The sequence below is a fragment of the Pristiophorus japonicus genome, chromosome 1, assembly GCF_044704955.1.
Source record: "Pristiophorus japonicus isolate sPriJap1 chromosome 1, sPriJap1.hap1, whole genome shotgun sequence".
In the NCBI taxonomy this organism is placed as follows: domain Eukaryota; kingdom Metazoa; phylum Chordata; class Chondrichthyes; family Pristiophoridae; genus Pristiophorus; species Pristiophorus japonicus.
Window position 1 is genome coordinate 151,990,706 of NC_091977.1, and position 22,432 is coordinate 152,013,137.

Consider the following 22,432-nt stretch of genomic DNA (forward strand, 5'->3'; position numbering starts at 1 on the left):
ACACTGACGCCACACCGCTGCCTGAAAGGCCTGCCTGAAGCACTTTCACACAGGTAGGAACATGGTTTATTTAATCTTTTCTTTGCTTATAAATTTTTATTCAGGTTGGATTTATTTGTATATTTGTATAAGTATAACTAAGGATTGATTGTAGAATTTAATGACTTCCCTTCCCCCACCCCCCCCCACCTCGTTCCCGACGCCTAATTTGTAACCTGCGCCTGATTTTTTAAAGTGTAGACAAGGTTTTTTCAAGCGTACAAAAATCTTCACTTACTCCATTCTAAGTTAGTTTGGAGTACGTTTTCACTCACGAAACTTTGAAATCAGGTGTCAGTGGCCAGACACGCCCCCTTTTGAAAAAAAAATTCTGTTCCAAAGTGAAACTGTTCTACCTGACTAGAACTGGAGGAAACTAAATGTGGAGAATTCTGATTTCTAAGATACACCGTTCTACACCAGTTGCTCCTAAAAATCAGGAGCAAATCATGTGGAAACTTGGGGCCAAGATGTGGTTATGCAACTAAAACAGTGATGCGAAGAAGAACATAAGAAATAGGAGGATTAGACCATACGGCCCCTTGAGCTTGCTCTGCCATTTAATACGATCATGGCTGATCCAATCATGGACTCAGGTCCACTTCCCTGCCCGCTCCCCATCATTCCTTATTCCTGTATGGGTTAACAAACTGCCTATCTCTGTCTTAAATCCATTCAATGTCTCAGCTTCCATAGCTCTCTGAGGCAGCAAATTCCACAGATTTACAACCCTCAGAAAATAAATTCCTCCTCATCTCAGTCTTAAATGGGCAGCCCCTTATTCTAAGATTGTGCCCCCTAGTTCTAGTCTCCCCCATCAGTGGAAACATCCTCTCTGCCCCTCAATCTTATACCATTCGATAAGATCACCTCTCATTCTTCTGAAGTCCAATGAGTAGAGGCCCAACCTACTCAACCTTTCCTCATAAATCAACCCCCTCATCTCCGGAACCCCCTTATCTCTGGAATCAATCCAGTGAACCTTCTCTGAACTGCCTCCAAAGCAAGTATATCCTTTCGTAAATATAGAAACCAAAACTGTATGCAGTATTCCAAGTGTGGCCTCAGCAATATCTTATATAGCTATAGCAAGACTTCCCTGCTTTTATACTCCATTCCCTTTGCAATAAAGGCCAAGATTCCATTGGCCTTCCTGATCACTTGCTGCACCTGCATACTATCCTTTTGTGTTTCATGCACAAGTACCCCCAGGTCCCCCTGTATTGCAGCACTTTGCAATCTTTCTCCATTTAAATAATAACTTGCTCCTTGATTTTTTTCTGCCAAAGTGAAGGCTGTGTTTAAATGGTTGTGTTGAACTGGCGACGAAGTGACTCCTCAGACTGGGATTAGATGCTTAGAAATGCTAATGATTTGCTTCCCTGTTGAAATGTTATAGCATTCTGCACTATGACAACTATTATCTGTTGTTTTCAAGTTAAAGATACATAAACAAAATTGAAATCTTGAGACAATGTGTTACAGAAATACTTAAAATGGAGGAAAGTTAATGTAAACAATTTGCTATGTCATAAAGGAGATTTTGACCCTGAAGCAGGCAGTTTTCTCTTTTGGGCCTAGAGATCAAATAGAGGATAAGGATGAAAAAGATAAGACATGAATTTCAAAAGGAAGAAACGCTGAGAAAGTATACACAGAAAAGAAATGTGGCCAAAATCATGAGACATCTTTAGGGAGGATTCTTGATTCAGAATTGAAACAAAGAACTCGACACATCATTGAGTATTGAGTTTTTAGGGAACCTCTATAGGTTAAACGGTCTTGTCAATATCCCAGCCCCTAAGAGAATAAAAGCAGCCTTCTCAAAGCTGTCCTCACAAATGGTGCGAGGGGAGAGCGAAACAGAAGTTGGGCTGGTCAAATGCTCTTTGAGCGATTCCATGCTTTACTGAAGGAAGCTCTAGACGAAGAAAAAGAGGCTGCAAGCCAGAGAACTGCTTACGTATGTCAGCCATTTGCCTGATCAGATTGGTATCAACAAATTGTCACGGTCGGATGTTTTTGGTGTATAACTAATGTGTTATATTCCATCTTAAACTCTGATTAAACACAATGGGCCCAAGTTTCCATACAATAAAAAACGGGCGCCCCGCCGAGCTGGGCGCCCGTTTTTCGCGCCTAAAATGGCGCCGGAAAAAAAAACGCGTGATTCTGGAGCGCCCTGCAGCTCCATGTCTGCTTGGCGCGGCGCCCAGGAGGGCGGAGCCTACCATCGCGCCGATTTTGTAAGTGGGAGGGGGCGGGTACCATTTAAATTAGTTCTTTTCCTGCCAGCAACCCTGCGCGTGCGCCTTGGAGTGTTCGCGCACGCGCAGTGTGAAGGAAACATTGGCACTCGGCCATTTTTGTAGTTCTTGGTAGCTGTTTAATTTTTGAACATTTTTTAATAAAAGCACATTGCCATCAGCACTGAGGCTTCTTGCAGCAGTGAGAAGGCTGCAGGAAGCCTCAGAAAGTTGAGGCAGCCGTTTCTCCCCCCCCGCCCTGCGGGAACGAACGGCTTCCTCAACTTGAGGCTTCCTGCATCATTCTCCCTGGCTGAAGCACTTTCACACAGGTAGGAAGATGGTTTATTTAATTTTTTCTTTGCTTATAAATTTTTATTCAGGTTGGATTTATTTGTATAATATTTGTATAAGTATAAATAAGGATTTATTATAGAATTTAATGACTTCCCTCCCCCCCCCCCCCCCACCTCGTTCTGGACGCCTAATTTGTAACCTGCGCCTGATTTTTTAATGTGTAGACAAGGTTTTTTCAGTTCTACAAAAATCTTCACTTGCTCCATTCTAAGTTAGTTTGGAGTACGTTTTCACTGTGGAAACTTTGAAATCAGGCGTCAGTGGCCGGACACACCCCCTTTTGAAGAAAAAATTCTGTTCCAAAGTGAAACTGTTCTAACTGACTAGAACTGCAGAAAAAAAAATGTGGAGAATTACGATTTCTAAGATAGTCCGTTCTCCACCAGTTACTCCTAAAAATCAGGCGCAAATCATGTGGAAACTTGGGCCCAATATACCCACCAAATTGGTTTACAGTCAATCCTGATTATTAAAGTGACCAGAGATAGCCGTAACTTGGCTATTTCCAATCTGACACCAACATTTAATAGATTCTCACCATTTAAAAAATATTCCATTTTTCTATTCTTCCCACCAAAGTGGATAACCTCACATTTCCCCACATTATACTCCATTTGCCACCTTCTTGCCCACTCAATGAACCTGTCTATATCTCTTTGCAGATTGTGTCCTCCTCACAACTTACTTGCTCACCTAGCTTTGTATAATCAACAAACTTTGATACATTATCCTTGGTCCCTTCATCTAATATAGATTGTAAATAGCTGAGGCCCAAGCACTGATCCTTGCGACACCCCACTAGTATTAGCCTGCCAACCTGAAAAGAGCATGTTTATTCCTACTCTTGTTTCCTGTCTTTTAACCAATCCTCTATCCATTTTTATATTTTACCCCCAATCCCATGTGTAATAACCCTTCATGTGGCACCATATCAAATGCCTTTTGAAAATCCAAATATACTACATCCACTGGTTCTCTTATCTACTCTGCTAGTTACATCCTCAAAAAACTCTAATAGATTTGTTGAACACAATTTCCTTTTTACAATAACATGCTGAATCTGCCTAATCATATGATGATTTTTTTTAAGTGCCCTAATTACAACTTCTTTAATTATGGATTCCAGAACTTTTCCTGATGACAGATGTCAGGCTAACTGGCCTATAGTTGCCCGTTTTCTCTCTCCCTCCTTTCTTGAATAGCGGTGTTTCATTTGCTACCTTCCAATCTACTGGGACCATTCCAGAATTTAGGGAATTTTGGAAGATCACAACCAATGCATCTACTATCTCAGCAGCCACCTCTTTTAGAACTCTAGGATGTAGACCAACAGGTCCAAGGGATTTGTTGGCTTTTAGTCCCATTCATTTCTCCAGTACTTTTTCTTTACTAATATTAATTACTTTAAGTTCCTCATTTTTATTAGACCCTTGGTTCCCCATGAAGTGGGGGGAGATTTTCAGGTGTGCCTGCCACTTTCTCCAGGCTGCTCTGTAATGAGTTAGAACACAAGAAACATAAGAAATAGGAGCAGAAGTAGGCCATTTGGCTCCTTGAGCTTGCTCCGCCATTCAGTAAGATCTCCACTCTCCTGCACTATCCACATATCCCTTGATATCGAAAAATCTATCAATCACTGTCTTGAATATACTCAATGACTGAGCATCCACATCCCTATGGGGTAGAGAATTTAAAGGATTCACCACCCTCTGAGTGAAGACATTCCTCCTCGTCATCTGTCCTAAATGGCCAACCCCTTATTCTGAGATTGTGACCCCTGGTTCTAGACCCCCAGCCAGGGGAAACATCCTCCCTGCATCTACCCTGTAAGAATTTTGTATGTTTCAATGATATCACCTCTCATTCTTATAAACGCGAGAGAATATAGGCCTAGTCTACTCAATCTTTCCTCATAGGACAATCATCCCACCCCACCCCCCCATCCCAGGAATGAGTCTGGTGAACCTTTGTTGCACTCCCTCTATGGCAAGTATATCCTGAAACCCTCTCAGATGTTTGTGCACATCATAACACCGCTATCACACATCTTGGGAGAGACCATGCAGAACCTCCAATGTGTATGCTGGTCTGCTAACATCTTTTATACCACCGCTTCCAGGAGCCAGAAATTTCCAGGCCAACAGGTCGTTCTACAATACTGTCAGGAATGGGAATAACTACTACTTATAATCTGTGAATTTCATAAGTGTGGCTCAGATAATAGATACACACTTAAGAAACCAGTTTTGGATTAGTAATTCCCAACACAAGTCAATCAACAAAATTCAAATTTTTAATCCTTCACTTTCGTAGCATGAGCTTATATCAACAATTACAAATCATTGAAGCCAGAGTTAAATATGACTTTTACATTTCGTGCCATTTCTGCTCCTAAAAGCACTTGGACAGGATATTAAGGCGATGCATAAAACCATTACAAGCAGCAGGAACACAACTTAAAAAAAAATAGAATAACTCATTGATTGAAAAGGACACATTTCCCACCTTTCTCTATGTAGCAAAATGCTGGCTGGTGATGCATCCAGTGTAGTCGTATAGACCAACTCCTTTGATTTAAACTTCCAAAACTTGATCAGTTTATCCCCACCAGCAGTAATTGTGAGCTGATTCAGTCCGTCAACAGCAACCCCTCGGATCTGGCCTTCGTGAGCTTAGGAAATTAAGTTGATAGCCAGAATTAGCATATTCACCAGAACTACAGAACCAGTGCATTGAATTATTTAACTTAAAACAATCCCCCTGCCCAACTTCAGCAAGTCATAGGTTTACATCCAATGCAGTATGAGGGACTGCTACATTGTCAGATGTACTGTCCTTCAGATGAGATGTTAAACCAAGGCCTTGTTTGCCTGTTTCAGTGATTCAGGTGGGCGTTAAAGAGTTCATGGCACGTTTCTCTGAATATTCTGCCCAAAGTTCCTCCCTCAACGAATACCTCCAGAAACATATTTGAGGGGCGGGGGGTTGGGGAAAGAGATGTTGGGCCAAAATACCTGCAGTGTTTGCCAATATAACAAATCTTTGCACTTCAAGTAACCAAAGCACTTCCAGACATTGTGATAAGGTGTGACATAATCACAAGTGTTTTAATTTCACCTAGGACTTCACCAATAGTTCAGTAAATTAATGCTCCGTGTGGTGTTGTGTTGAGCCACACACCAACAGAATCCCAAGGCTTCACCCCTGGTCTGCAATTAACTTGCTTTTTTCTAGGACAGTAGAGGGAAAAAAAATAACCAAGACTCATACTTCAGACCACTATTATTAACCCCCTGCTGGAAAATGCATGCATATGAATATGGGTACGGGTAAGATCAGGCTTCACTGTGATGCTGAAAGTCAAATAGCCCTTTAATCTGGGTTCAGACATGAAGAATGTTCACTTGAGCAAGAGCACAAACAGTGCCCATGAAACCTAATTCCAACTTCTATAAAAGGTGGGGAAAAAAAGGACATAAAATACCTAAGAGCAAATGTGATTAACGTTTCAGAAGCTATCATCCAAGAATGTGGCTTAAAAAAGTCATTTGAGCCTAAAGTTAGAACACAGCTTTGAACATATTGTCCAACATCTTATTTTATAAAATGTATACTTTTCTAATAATATATAAATTTGCTTTATTTTCATTATTGGTATAATTGTAGTATGTCATGCTATGTAATGCACAGAAACATATTAACCTCTTTTACAGATAACATTTTATCCCAAATAAAGGAAACACAGTAAACGATAAAAATGCAGTGTCAGACTGAGGGGAGTGCCACAGGGGTAGTAGCACTTGGGCCCCTGTTGTTTCTTATCTACATTAATCACCTAGATATAGATACTAATTGTAAGCTTATTAAATTCGCAGAACACTAAAATAGGCAGCATACTAGGCACAGATGATTCAGCTAATGGTGAACAGAAGGATTTAGATCAGTTATCTCTTCCTGGATACAGAGAAGGCACTCAACCAAATAGAATGGGATTCCCTACATCCTATGCTGGAGAGATTTGTCTTTGTTATACTTTCAATCCTGTAAAGACCAGGCAGAGACTCAACACTTCTGCACCAGTGGGGGTCCCCTTACATATCCCCACAGTAGCTACACAATGGTGTATGATATATAAATGTGGCATGGCATTGAGCTATACAAAACATTAAGTGTGCTTATTTCAAATCTATGTTGTATAAGCTGATCTTGTGTAAAGCAGCAATTGGGATACTGCAACTGGCTTCAGTACAATTTTTTTTTCTTGTTCTCAATTATTTATCAATGACCAGTCATAGGAAGAAGAATGGGCGAGAACAGGATCATAGCTTACTGTGCCGTCCTCTGTAGTCAAACTGCCCTTTTGTTGATCCTCATCATTTAGGCTCAAACAAATTACAACTTGGGCAAGATACAGGAGGATTACCAGCACCTGAGCAATTGGAGAAGGAACAGAACCTTCAGGAAAGGAGGGAGAAAGTTGGGACAAAAATCTGTCTCCTTTAAATTAAACTAATGTCTTGTATGTCACAAGGAAATAAGACCTTTTTAGAAAAAAATCTCAGCTTTACATCTGTAATAGAAAGGAGACAATTGTTTTGTTCAATTTTTATCTATACCTATTAAAAAAATATTTCAGTGTGACAACAAATCTTACAAATGAGAATTATAAAATCATACTGTCTACACAATTCAACCTGCATCCTTCTCATCATTTTTAAATTATGCTATAATCTCAAATAGATTGCAATGATACAATTACATATCAAAAATAACCATTTTAATAGATACAAAAGCAAAATACTGCGGATGCAGGAAATCTGAAATAAAAATAGAAAATGCTGGAAATGCTCAGCAAGTCAGGCAGCATCTGTGGAGAGAAACAGAGTTAATGGGGTCAAGTTTCGGGACGCGCCTAGAACAGCGCAGCCCTGACATCGACGCCCGTTTTTGGCGCCCAAAAGCACATCAAAAACCTACGGAGGAATTCTCGGCCTTCCTGCAGGTTCCTCGGAGCTTGGCGCGCACAGATCAGCGGGGGGCAGAGCCACAGCGTCGCACCGATTTTGAAAGTGCAAGGGGGCAGGGCTAACTCTGATCCGACGTTGTCGTGCTGGCAGCCCTACGCGCGCAGTAGGTTACAAACATTGGCACTCGGCCATTTTTAAAAGGAACTTGAAGAAAAGTACTATTTGTTTTGTGGAGCTGTGGAAAGCTTGGGATTGAATCTTGGTGATTTTTTGTGCCTGAAGGAGTGCTTTTAGCAGCACTGTTGAAGAAATCACCTGCTGAAATCAGTGAGTGCTGCTTTTTGCTGCTAAACTTCCAGAACAAGTGCTGCATTGGTGCATGCAAAATAAGGACTGTATGTTTTGAAAAATAGGAGTGTCAATTCAATACAGCAATGGAACAACGTCCACCAAAAACAAAGAATTTCTTGCATGAGGAAGTGGAGTTAATGTCATAGAGCAGAGATGGCAGGAGCTAGATACCAGCAACAGAGGTCGCATAAAAGTGCCACCTAAAGAAATGAAGAAACGTTGGAACCAAGTTGCAGAAGATTACTGCGCAGTGGTGCATACCATGAGATCTGGAAGCCAGTGTAAAAAGAAATGGCACGACGTTGGTCAAGTAGTTAGTGTAAGTAATATTTTCATTTTTTAATGTAATCGTAATTGTAATGTGACTATCTGTACGTCCCACCCTGCAGAAAGACGCACTCTGTAAAAGGTTATATTTTACTCTTTTCAGAAGAAATTGGCCCACAACAAAAGGGAAGCAACTCGAACAGGAGGAGGCACGCCCAATCTGCATCCACTGACACCCTTGGAACAAAGGGTAGCTGCTATGGTGAGTCGTACATGGAGAAAAGCAATCAGTACAGCACAAGCTGGGCCCGCATGCGAGCAAGAGGGTAAGTCCTGAAAATGCATCGTGGCCCATCAGATCAACCTGCTGCCTGGCCTGCTATGTGTGAGAGTACTCATGCCACCCATCCTGCCCCCTCCCTTGCTATTAAACATTTGACTATTCTGATGTATTTTGCAGAACATGATGATGATGCCATCAACATTGAAGATCCTGAAGATCCAGAACAAGAACCAGTACAACTAGATGCGGACGATCCAGACTGGCTGCAGGCGGCGATGACAGAAATGTCTACAGGGAAGAGCTTCCAAATTAATCTTTATGAGCCCACATTAAGGAGCATCAGAGTTTCAACCCCTTGCATAGGTTCTGGTTTCACCTTCCATGGTTTTGATTACGACGTTACGGGTCCCAGTGGTGCTGGTGATATAATGCAGCAGTTTACACCCATTCACCCACCATCCCAGCACATAGCTCGCACTCGAGTGGTGCCGGATGCAAGACCCAGGGCTGTACCATCCCAGCCCGCGCCTCCCACTCTAGTGCTGTCGTCTAGAACACCGAGAGCCCGCCGTCCCAGCCCGCGCCTCCCTGTGTAGTGGTGTTGCGAGGCAGACCCAGGCAGAGGAGGAGATTGGAGACACGCTCTCCTGAGATGCAGCGTGCAACAGATGCGGCTCAGGTTGTGGCACTGGGTATGGAGACCAATGAGCTTACCCGATTACTCATCGGTAGCGTCAGTGCAGTGGGTGAAGAGGTGACGGTACTGACGGGAGAAATAGCAGTAATAACACGGGAACTTAGGGAGGGAATGTCCGAGGGAGTGCAATCGACGGCACAGGCTGTCAGGGAGGGCATGCAAGTGACAGCACAGGCCATCAGGGAGATAGCCGCTGCAATAAGGGCACCAATCAAATGACACCCCCATGAAGAAGTGAACATTCACCGAGATGTGGATGAGAGATGGTTGCAGCCTTTCTTTGCTGCTTTTGTTCTTATTCTTGATGTAACTGTAGTAGCGTTTTTCAAATTGAAATTGTTTTGAAACTTTACAACATAAATGTTGTTAGTGTAAATGCTCTCACATTTTATAACTTATTTAATTTTGCACCTAAAAAGTGATCTTGAAGTTTAAGTGATCTTGAGTCTAAGATTTTTCACATTGAAATTGTTTTGTAACTTTACAAGTTTATAAGTGATCTTAAAGTTTTTAAGTGACCTTCAAGAGTCCTATTAAAAAGTAAAGTTTGCTACAACAAATATTTTATTAGTGATAACTTTTCAATAAAATATATTTTCATTAAAACTGATTCATCTTCCATTAACACAACACAACATAGGAACAACTACAAAGAATAAACATGTCATTGTGCAACAGTGGTCGCAGAGCCCTCAGGCTTCAGCAATTGAAGCGTTCATGGATGAGCTGCTGGTGCAGGGCTCGAGCAATCATTAAAGGAGCACGATGGACGACCCTCCTCCGACCTCGTGCTCCGGCATCAGGCACCTGCATGCTTTCCTGATTGTTATCATCCTCATCCTGCTCTTCCACATTACTATCATCATGCGCTGGCCCCTCATGTGGGTCTTCTGGTTCCACTACCAGCTTTTGCTGCCTCATGATGGCTAAGTTATGGAGCATGCGGTGCACAACAGTGAAGTGACCGACAATCTGAGGAGTGTATTGCAAGTGGCCTCCGGAATGGTCCAGGCATCGGAAACGGTGTTTCAAGATGCCAATGGTCCTCTCTATGATGCTGCGCGTCGCAATGTGTGCCATGTTGTTTTGACGGTCAGCTTCAGTCCGTGTCACGCGTGGGGGTGTCATGAGCCAGGTGGTCAGGTCATACCCTTTGTCTCCAGTAGCCAGCTCTGCCCTTCTGGCTGCTGCTCAAACATGTCAGATATAAACCTGTCACATAGAATGAACGCATCATGAGTGCTGCCAGGGTATCTCGCATCGACTGACATGATGCGCTGCTTGTCGTCACACATGAGCTGCACATTGATGGAGTGGAAACCTTTTCTATTCCTGTACTGCTCGGAATCCTCCACAGGTGCTCGCAAGGCGATGTGGGTACAATCAATGCAGCCCTGTACATTTGGGAAGCCAGCAATCCTGAAGAAGCCCACAGACCTGTCATGGATCGCTTGTGCGGTCATTGGGAACTTGATGAAGTCAATCCTCTGCGCATACAGTGCAGCCGTGACCTGGTAAACGCAGGCATGTATTGCACGTTGAGAGATGGCGCACAAATCTCCAGTTGTAGCCTGAAACGATCCCGAGGCATAGAAGGCAAGTGCAGCTGTTACCTTCACTCCAACAGACAAGGCAGTCGGCGTTCTGCTTCTGGGCTGCAAATCTGCTCTCAGCATATCACAGATCTCAGCGACTTCTCTGCGGAAATGCAGCCTTTTGACACAATCAGCCTCGCTCATGTCCAGGTACGAGCGCCTGGCTCGATCTTGCCGACGTGGGTAAGGTCTCCTGCCCATCAGCCTACGGGCTATGATGTTCCTGGTGCGGTGAGCTCTAATCAAAATTGCTGGCGAACCATTGCATAATCAGTGATGTTGATAATGCAGCACCCATACTTCAATTACAAATTTAACTTTTAAACTGGCTGGCTGTCGCCCCCTCCCAGTGCTTTGCACACCTACCCTGTCTCCTGGCCGAATGGCCTGCAGCCTATAAAAATAAATTCACAGCTGTGGAGGCTGCTGCGTTGGCTGTGTGTGTGGCCCCAACCGTGCCCCCCCCTTCTCCTGGCTGAATGGCCTCAAGCTCCTCTGTAGCTCGAATGCTGCTTACTGCCTCTTCGGCTGCCGCCGTGCCACTGACACCGCCCTTGTCGCCTGCAATGAAAGGCCTACCTGAAGCACCGCAGCTCGAAGGCTGCTTGCTGCCGTTGTTGGGCTGCCGTCGGTGGACTGACGCCGCCCCTGTCTCCTGCACGAAAGGCCTGAAGCTCCGCAGCTCGAAGGCTGCTGCTGCTTCACACAGGTAGGAATATTCAATATTTTTTATTTGCTTTATTTATAATTTTTTATTCAGGATAGTTCTTTATTTGTATAAGTGAGACTGTCGAATGCTTGTAGAATTTAATGACTTCCAACCCCCCGCCTCGTTCCCTACGCCTGATTTGTAAAGTGTAGGCAAGGTTTTTCTGAACGTACAAAAATCTACACTTACTCCATTCTAAGTTAATTTGGAGTAAGTTTCTACTGCCTAAACTTGCAAAACAGGCGTAAGTGGCTGGACATGCCCCCTTTTGAAAAAAAATCTGTTCTAAAATGAAACTGTTCTAACTGACTAGAACTGGAGCAAACTAAATACCGAGAATTGCAATTTCTAAGATACTCCATTCTAAACTAGTTGCTCTAAAAAAATAGGAACTTAGGCCGAAACTTGACCCCAATATTTCAGGTCCATGAAACATTAACTGTTTCTCTCTCCACAGATGCTGATTGACCTGCTGAGCATTTTCAGCAATTTCTGCTTTTAATATGGATACACTTTGTGTCAAAAATTATTAGTCGCTGCCGAATATTTTGCATTATGCTGTCACATTAGCGAGCAGGCCGCAAATGGTGGTTTGACAATACTATGTATTCATATTTTTAAAATATGGTGTTTTGTACAACACTTAGTATGATAATCCTCCTCCTCAATTTCCATATTTCATTGCTCTGCATACAGTTGTCTGCACAAATTACCATTAAAGCAAATGATACCAAACATTTTTATCTTTGACCTTGTACTTACTCTTTTCTTCACCATACTGTCCTCTATGGATGCCCGATTGCAGATTATATACGTCTACATGGCCCGAAGAAAGGCCAACAACAGCAAAATTTCCACAAGATGTGATATCCACGGCCTAAGAATGCAACAAAATTCTTTTATAGCGTTTGATATTTTTTTTTAAATACATCGACTCGACAACAAAATAAACTGCACAAGCAAATAAGCATCTTGGAAATTAACAGAGGATGGGTACATAGATTAGTCACGTATCATGGAAGCGCACAAGTAACTTTGATTTATGCTTTATTTTCATCACTTTGTTCTTTCAATATAATTATTTCTATATCTGATCTTTCTTGCTCATCATTAAATCTTTAAAATGTTGACTACATTATCCCCATTCCTTCCCTTCATGGTTTCATACTTCCAATGCTCTTTTTCTTGGCTCCTTTCAGACAAGAATGGCTTAAAAGATTCCCATTGATGTACAGCAACATATTGGGCCAAAAATTTCAGCTTCGCCGGGTCCATACAAAGTGCGCACGGACTGAAAATTGGCTTTTCCAATCTGTCAAGATTTCTCCGTACAGATCCTCCGCATCCCCAGAAGGACATCGGCACGGGCCCAGCGAATATCCTTCAAACTTTTACATCTGGTAAAAGCAAGCGCACAGCTTACTTTTACCAGCGTAACACTTTTAAAATATATAAAAATTAAATTTAAACACTCATTTTTAAATTAAAAACCCTGTCCATTAAGGCAAGTTTATTTTTTACCCTATTAAAACACTTTTTTTTTAAATCCAAAAAATATTGTTTTTCTAAAACATTTAATTTTAAATATGTGAGGTGTTTTATTTATTTATTATGCTGTGTTTTTGGTGTTTTAGGGGTTTTTCTCATTGACAGTAATGGGAACTTGTACAAACGGAGTTCCCATTTTTATCAATGAGAATATTGCATAGTGATCGGTGGTCCAGGCCCATGTGACTCCAGCACGTACGTACATCTCCCATGCACTGCGCAGCGAGCCTAGGCCTCTGGGACCACCAGGTACTTTCGTAGATTATTTTCGGGTTGGAGGTGTTCTTACAAAGGAAGCCTCCAACTGCAATTTTCCCCCCATTGTGTTTGCTATTTTGTACTATTACATGAAGACAAGTTGTACTGATTGAGCTAAGTGAATCTGATCATAACTTTATTCAAAGAAACAAAGTAGGTTAACAAGTCGTATCTGGCTTTAGTCTCACCAAGTGCTTTGTTGGCCCAACTTCAAAGAGATTGAAGTACATGTGCAAAAGACATGAATATTCAGTTCAGATTACATGGTGATACTATTGTTACATGGCTTAGTTACATTATTGTATTTAGATATAGTATAGGCACATCCCTAAACAGAAGATGCTTATGGGAGTGACTACCACCACTGTATGTGAGAAAATACCTAAACTGTAACAGGGAACAAAGGACACAAGAGGAACCTTGGTAGAGTGTGCTGGTAAGGAAAAAGAGCCAGGAGGAAACACTGGATAAACCTATGAAACCATCAACTCAATACTTAGCTACAATAAAAACAAACATAGCAGTGGGTTGTGGTAGCAGAAAAATAAAAGTTCAAATCAAATAAAGGTTGTATACCGTTCCATAAAGCATTGTTAAGACTCCAAATGGAGTCCTGTGTGCAGTTCAGGTCACCTGGTTATAAAACACCTCGAGAGGGTACTGCAACTGAGCTACAAAAACACTTCCCAGTAGCTGGCATTTAGGTTGAGGTAAGGTTAAAAAAAATTGAGCTTTTCATTGGAAAAGAGAGACTGCAAGGACATCAAAATAAACTTTACCATTATGAAGAAAATTGATCAAAACAGATTATTCACTTTGGTAAAGGGTTCAAACATGCTAAAAAGTTAGTATATTTGGAATAAGAAAGGAAGTTAATCAGAATGTTCTCTATCAAAATGTAATGGAATTGTGGAAGACTAAGTTAGAGGGGTCCACGGAAGCAGAAACAACTGGTTCAAGAAACAACTGGCACATTTCTGGAGGAAAGAGGGGTTGAAAGAGTATGTTGTGAAGATAAGTAGGTGAGTTTGCTCTATGAAAAAGGGATAGATTTGCTGGAACGAATATCCTTCTGTACTAAAATTATAGAAAATAGTTCTCCCGCATCCCCCTCCCACAGGATTAAGATAATTGATGTATTCTTAGTTCCTCGCCATCTGTTGTGACTAGATGTATACTCCATGTATACTCCCTTCCACCTCCCATAGACCAATAAGCTACCCAGACAGTACAAGATTTATATGACCAGTGGTCCAGTTGAGCATTCACGTGCAATCTTAGATGTGTAACTAACAACATCACATTTGTGTGCCTGTGCATGTAGTAACATTTTACATTTTGGAAGAAATCAGTATTCAGTCTGTGCATTTCTGTATATACAACTTCAACCTGCTTAAGCACAAGCCTACTACTCGAGGGGAGAAGGGAGGTAGGAAGAGGAGAGAGAGGGTGGATTGGTGCCAAGTAGACAGACTGGTTTCAAAATGCACATCATGACACACATTGGTTTCTGGAGCTTTGTGTGGGTTCCTGCCGCAAACTGGAGTCAGCACAGCACTACTCCAGCATCACACTACGTTTGAGATTTTTTTTTTTTAAATACTACCTGTAGCAGTTTGTAAATTTGGCAAAAACTTAAAACACAGTAGCTGACTTTCAGATTTAGCACTACAAATTGGTTTGAGAAAATTTCTCCCTCAAATAAAATAGAATTCCTGACCGTAATGCTTCAGGAGCTTTAATGGTTCTCTACTCGGCACTGCACTAAGCTCCATCAATGTAATATTTGCTTAATGTCAGGGCAACTACAAGAATCTTAACTATCATATAACTAACGCATACCTGATGCTGGCAGATAATGCAAACTCTGAAAAAATGCACGAGAGTTGAGCTGAAACATTTGAAACGAAATGTTTGACATTTTGTTTCCAATTCCTTTTACTACTTCCCACATAAAATGCTCACCATCGTATACAGCGTTCTCCAGCTGAAAAGGCAAAACTGTAAACTGCTGAGCTCTACAGAACTGACAATACTGATGCTCCAGTCAAATCATTGCAAATGTATTTCAAATAGGCTGAGCAGACATAAATGAAAATCTACTTGCATTTATATAGTGCTTTTAATGTAGAAAAATGTCCCAAAAGTATTTTACAGGAGGTGTAATCAGACAAAAAGTGGACACCGAGATAAAGGAGGCTTTATTAGGATGGGTGACCAAAAGCTTGATCAGAGGTGAGGGCCTTAAAGGAGAGAAATATAGGGAAGACATTCCAGAGTATGGGGCCCAGCTGGCAGAAGGTACAACTGGCAAAGGTGGGGCGAAAGGAAGGGGGATGCATAAAGGCTAGAGTAAAAGGAACAGTGTGTTTGGCGGCTGGGGTTGGAGGGTTCGAGGTTAGAGAGATCATAGAAATTTACAGCATGGTAGGAGGCTATTTTGGCCCATTGTGTCCGCGCTGGCCGACAAAGATCTATCCAGCCTAATCCCACATTCCAGCTCTTGGTCCGTAAGCCTTGTAGGTTACGGCACTTCAAGTGCATATCTAAATACTTTTTAAATGTGGTAGGGATTTCTGCCTCTACCATCCTTTCAGGCAGTGAGTTCCAGACCGCCCCATCACCCTCTGGGTGAAAAGAATTGCCCTCAAATCCCCTCTCAACTTCCTACCAATTACTTTAAATCTATGCCCCCTGGTTGTTGACCTCTCTGCTAAGAGAAATAGGTCCTTCCTATCCGCTCTATCTAAGCCCCTCATAATTTTATACACCTCAATCAGGCCTCCCCTCAGTCTCCTCTGTTCCGAAGAAAACATCCCCAGCCTATCCAATCTTTCCTCAGCTATAATTCTCCAGTCCAGGCAACATCCTCGTAAATCTCCTCTGTACCCTCTATCGTGCAATCACATCTTTCCTGTACTGTGGTGACCAGAAATGCACACAGTACTCTAGCTGTGGCCTAACTTGTGTTTTATACAGTTCAAGCATAACCTCCCTACTCTTGTATTCTCTGCCTTGGCTAATAAAGGCAAGTAGTCCGTATGTCTTCTTAACCACTTTATCTACTTGGCCAGCTACCTTCAGGGATCTGTTGACATGCACTCCAAGGTCCTTTTGTTCCTCTACACTTTTCAGTGTCTGACCATTTGTGTATTCCCTTGCCTTGTTAACCTTCCCCAAATGTATTACCTCACACTTCTCAGGATTGAATTACATTTGCCATTGTCCTGCCCACCTGATTGATATCAGACGCACCAACATTAGCATCCTCGACCAGGCCAACATCCCCAGCATTGAAGCACTGACCACATTTGATCAGCTCTGCTGGGTAGGCCACATTGTCCGCAATCTGAGGAAGGACATTCTTGCTATTGAGGGAGTGCAGCGGAGGTTCACCAGACTGATTCCTGGGATGGCAGGACTGACATATGAGGAGACTGGATCGACTGGGCCTGTATTCACTGGTGTTTAGAAGGATGAGAGGGGATCTCATAGAAACATATAAAATTCTGACGGGACTGGACAGATTAGATGCAGGAAGAATGTTCTCGATGTTGGGGAAGTCCAGAACCATGGAACATAGTCTTAGGATAAGGGTAAGCCATTTAGGACTGAGATGAGGAGGAACTTCATCACTCAGAGTTGTTAACCTATGGAATTCCCTACTGCAGAGAGGTGTTGATGCCAGTTCATTGGATGTATTCAAGAGGGAGTTAGATATGGCCCTTGCGGCTAAAGGGATCAAGGGGTATGGAGAGAAAGCAGGAACGGGGTACTGAAGGAATGATCAGCCATGATCTTATTCAATGGTGGTGCAGGCTCGAAGGGCACCTATTTTCTATGTTTCTATGCCAGACACTAGACTCCCAAAGCAAGCGCTCTACTTGGAACTTCTTCACGGCAAACGAGCCAAAGGTGGACAGAGGAAACATTACAAAGACACCTTCAAAGCCTCCCTGAAAAAGTGCAACATCCCCACTGACACCCGAGAGTCCCTGGCCAAAGACCGCCCTAAGTGGAGGAAGTGCATCCTGGAGGGCGCCGAGCACCTCGAGTCTCATCGCGGAGAGCACGCAGAAATCAAGCACAGGCTGTGGAAAGAGCGTGCGGCAAACCTGTCCCTCCCACCCACCCCTTCCCTCAACGACTATCGTCCCACTTGTGACAGGGACTGTGGTTCTCGTATTGGATTGTTCAGCCACCTAAGGGCTCATTTTAAGAGTGGAAGCAAGACTTCTTCGATTCTGAGGGACTGTCTATGATGATATCTTCCTGCAGTCTACAGCTTTCTTCTTTATTATCAACCACGCATCCAATTTTGGTATCATCTGCAAACTTCTTAATCATACCCCCAACAATCATGTCTAAATCGTTGATATACACCCGTACCACAAAAAGCAAGGGATCTAGTAGAGCCCTGCGGAACCCCACTGGAAATAGCCTTCCAGTCACAAAAACACCCATCAACCATTACCCTTTGCTTCCTGCCTTGGAACCAATTTTGGATCCAACTCGTCACATTGCCTTGGATCCCATGGGCTTTTACTTTCGTGATCAGTCTGCCATGAGAGACCTTATCAAAAGCCTTGCTAAAATCCATATAGACATCAAATGCACGTCATCGACCCTAGTTATCTCCTCAAAAAATTAAAATCAAGTTAGTTAGACACAACCTTCCCTTAACAAATTCATGCTGAATGTCCTTGATTAATCCGTGTCTTTCTAAATGAAGATTTATTCTGCCCCGGAGATTTTTTTCCCAATAATTTTCCCACCACCGATGTTAGGCCGATTGGCCTGTAATTAATCAGTCTATCCCTTTCGCCCTTCTTAAACAATGATAAACGTTAGCAGTCCTCTAGCGTAATTAGGGTAGTTGAAATCCGCTACTATTACTGCCCTATAGTTTTGCACTTCAGAAATTTTCTGACATATTTGCTCTTCCATCTCCCTCTCACTGTTTGGGGATCGATAATTCACTCAGCAGTGTGATCGCCCCTTTTTTGTTCAATTCAACTCACATGGCCTCATTTGATAATCCTTCTAACATATCATCCCTCCTCACAGCTATAATTGTTTCTTTAATCAAGACCACGACCCCCCCTCCTTTTTTAATCCCCGTGTTCCGTCTGAAAACCCTGAAAAACCAGGAATGTTGAGCTCAGAGAGTTGTTAACCTATGGAATTCCCTGCCGCAGAGAGTTGTTGATGCCAGTTCATTGGATATATTCAAGAGGGAGTTAGATATGGCCCTTACGGCTAAGGGGATCAAGGGGTATGGAGAGAAAGCAGGAAAGGGGTACGGAGGGAATGATCGGCCATGATCTTATTGAATGGCGGTACAGGCTCGAAGGGCCAAATAGCCTACTCCTGCACTTATTTTCTATGCCTCTATACCGATATGGACAACAACCTCTGGCTGATCACCCTCCTCCCTCAATGTCCTGCAGCCATTCATGACCCTGCTGGGCATCATTCGATCGGGCTCGGGAAGCCAGGTCGATGACAAAAAGTTCAGTCCTTCAAGAGAGGAAGGGAAAGGAAATAATTGATGGGTGGTTCAAAGAAGCTCAACATGATGGGACTGATTTTGAATAAAGAGTCTGAATATAGTAGATAACAATTACACTGAACAAAAGTGCAATTAACCCACATGCTTAAAGTGATTACCCATAGCTTGAAGAGAGCTCAAGGGAGAGAAAAAAAAATCTAGAGGTAGAGATTCTGCTTTGGGCGCAATCGGGAAAATGGGCGCAAATTGTGCTGGGTTAGGTTACAATTCAAGTTTCCGCTGAAATGCATTTGCAAAATCACAAGCATAAAATCTTCCATAAACCAGCGCATTGGTCAGGGTAAAGATTTCTTTTCTTTTCTTATAAAATATTCAGTGATGCATTAATGAGTAGTAACCTGGTGTACTTTCATTAATACACCTAAAATTGGGTCGTCATCATCATCAAGGCAGTCCCTTGGAATCGAGGCAGACTTGCTTCCACTCTAAAAATGAGTTCTTAGGTGAATGAACAGTCCAATAAGAGAACCACAGTCCCTGCCACAGGCGGAACAGACAGTCGTTAAGGGAAAGGGTGGGTGGGTGGGACTGATTGGGTATCTCTCAAAAAATAAGCATTTTTAATGTGCATCTAAGTCCTCCACCTGATTTTAAAATCACTGAAAATGACTTAAAAACTACTGAACGTTTTACTAGTTTCATTAGTGTACACTAATCAGTCTCTTAGTAAATTAAATTTTAAAAATGTAGTAACTTTAAAAAAATACGTGTCGACGAGTGCCTGTGCACCTAAGAAAACAAGCTCAATCAGAAGACCCTCCTCGAGCAGCCAGAAATGGCCGCAATTGGCACCAGTCATCCTCATTATTTCAATCTGAAAGTGTGGCCAGTTTTATAGGCCTAGCTGGCTTTGGGAAAAATGCTTTTTAAACCAGTGTTAAAAATCATGGAAATTCATGCGTAAATTGAGTGTCTGCAATCTTTTGTGCTGGTTTGGCCGATTTCACCTGGATTGCGCTGGTAAAACTAACGCAAACTGATAAGAAATAGGAGTAGGCCATATGGCCCCTCGAGGCTGCTCCGCCATTCAATAAGATCATGGCAAATTTTGACCTCAACTCCACTTTCCCACCCGATCCCCATATCTCTTGATTCGCTGAGTCAAAAAATCTGTATCTCAGAAACATAGAAAATAGGTGCAGGAGCAGGCCATTCGGCCCTTCAAGCCTGCACCACCATTCATGATGATCATGGCTTGAATATACTCAATGATTCAGCATCCACAGCCCGTAGGGGCAGAGAATTCCAAAGATTCACAAACCCGAGTCACAAGATTCCTCCGCGTCTTGGCTTAAAAGTCTGGACTCTAATCCTGAGACTATGCCCCCTCGTTCTCGACTCTCCAGTCAGGGGAATCAATCTGTCAGCATTGACCCTGTCACCCCCCCCTCAGAATCTTATATTTCAATGAGATCACCTCTCATTCTTCTAAACTCGAGTCTACTCAATCTCTCCTCACAGGACAACTCTCATATCCCAGGAATCAATATAGTGAGAATCTTTGTTGCACCGTCTCTTAAGACATGCATGTTCTTTCTCAGATACGACCAAAACTGTGCACAGTATTTGGGTGTGGTCTCACCAAAGCCCTGTACAATTGTAGTAAGACTTCCACTCTTGTACTCCAACCACCTTGCAATAAAGGCCAACATGCCACTTGCCTTCCTCATCACTTGCTATAACTTTGCTTTCTGTATGAGGACACCCTAAATCTCTCTGAACAACAACATTTAATACACAAGCAAAATACTGCGGATGCTGGAATCTGAAATAAAAGTAGAAAATGCTGGAAATGCTCAGCAGGTCAGGCAGCATCTGTGCATCAGGCAGCTCAACACAAGCTCGAGGAACAGCACCTCATCTTTTGTTCAGGCACTTTACAGCCGCCTGGACTCAAGAGTTCAACAATTTCAAACCATAATCTCTTACCCTATTTATTTTCTGCTTTTTATTCTTTCCCACAGCAGCGGTTGATAATTCTGCCATCTTCATCGACATCCTATCTAGACTCATCTTTTGTTTCTTAACTTGTCCTATTACTATCTCCTTTTGCCTCAATCTCTTCAGCCTTCCATCCCATCATAGACCTTCACTTTTGTTCTTTCCTCCCCTCCCCCCTTTCCCTGCCCCTACACTTGCTTAAAAATCTGTTACATCTCTTAACTTTTTCCAGTTCTGATGAAGGGTCATCGACCTAAAACGTTAACTCTGCTTCTCTCTCCAGATGCTGCCTGACCTGCTGAGTATTTCCAGCATTTTCTGTTTTTATACAAACATTCAATTGTTTCTCACCATTTAAAAAAATCTTTTTTTTTATTCTTCCTACCAAAGCGAATAACCTCACATTATACTCCATCTGCCATCTTATTGCCCACTCACTTAACCTGTCCATATCTCTTTGCAGGCTTTGTGTTCTCCTCACAGCTTACTTTCCCACCTAGCTTTGTATCGTCAGCTAACTTGGATACATTGCACTCGGTCCCTCCATCCAAATCATTAATATAGATTGTAAATAGCTGAGGCCCAAGCACTGATCCTTGCGGCTCCCCACTAGTTGGAAAATGACATGCTTATTCCTGCTCTGTTTTCTGTCCGTTATCCAATCCCCTATCCATGATAAGATATTACCCCAACCTTTTTTAATACAACCTTTTATGTGGCAACTTATTGAATGCCTTTTGGAAATCCAAATATACTACATCCACTGGTTTCCTCTTATCTACCCTGCTAGTTACCTCAAAAAACTAATACATTTGTTAAACACGATTTCCCTTTCATAAAACCAAACTGATTCTGCATAATCATCGGATTTTCTAAGTGCCTTTACTCTACTTTCTCAATAATGGATCGCAGAATTTTCCCAACAACTTGTCTAACTGGCCTGTAGTTCTCGCTCCCTTCTTTCTTGAATAGTAGGGTTACATTTTCTACCGTCCAATCCACTGGGAGCGTTATAATATCTAGGGAATTTTAGAAGCTCACAACTAATGCAGTCACCATCTCTGCAGCCACCTCTTTTAGAACCCTAGGATGTGGGCTCTAAGGTCCAGGGGATGTGTCGACTTTTAGTCCCATTAGTTTCTCAAGTATCTTTTCTCTACTGATATCATTTACTCTAAGTACCTAAGTCTTATTAGCCCCTCAGTTTCCCACTATTTTATAAAAAGACTTGCATTTATATAGCACCTTTCACAACCACCGGATGTCCCAAAGCGCTTTACAGTCAATTAAGTATTTTTTGAAGTGTAGTCACTGTGGTAATTTAAGAAACGCGGCAGCCAATTTGTGCACAGCAAGCCCCTGCAAACAGCAATGTGATAATGACCAGATAATCTCTTTTTAGTGTTGTTGATTGAGGGATTAATGTTGGCCAGGGCACTGGGGATAACTCCCCTGCTCTTCTTCGAATAGTGCCATGGGATCTTTCACATCCACCAGAAAGAGCTGCTTTTACATGTCATCTGAAAGATGGCACCTCCAACAGTGCAGCTCTCCCTCAGTACTTCACTGGAGTGTCAACCTAGATTTTTGTCTTCAAGTCCC

The 22,432-nt window shown here is 42.4% G+C and overlaps 1 protein-coding gene across 3 annotated transcripts in view; it reads right to left on the minus strand.

Moving 5' to 3' along the window:
* wdr36 (WD repeat domain 36) overlaps nucleotides 1-22,432 on the minus strand; it is a 176,769-nt gene that overhangs the window by 68,757 nt on the left and 85,580 nt on the right. For all 3 annotated transcript variants that reach the window (XM_070883956.1, XM_070883949.1, XM_070883962.1), the window contains 2 exons: nucleotides 12,274-12,388; nucleotides 5,148-5,313 (listed from right to left, as the gene is read on the minus strand). In XM_070883956.1, coding sequence (XP_070740057.1) covers nucleotides 5,148-5,313; nucleotides 12,274-12,388 — 281 coding nt within the window. The remainder of the gene's footprint in view (nucleotides 1-5,147; nucleotides 5,314-12,273; nucleotides 12,389-22,432) is intronic.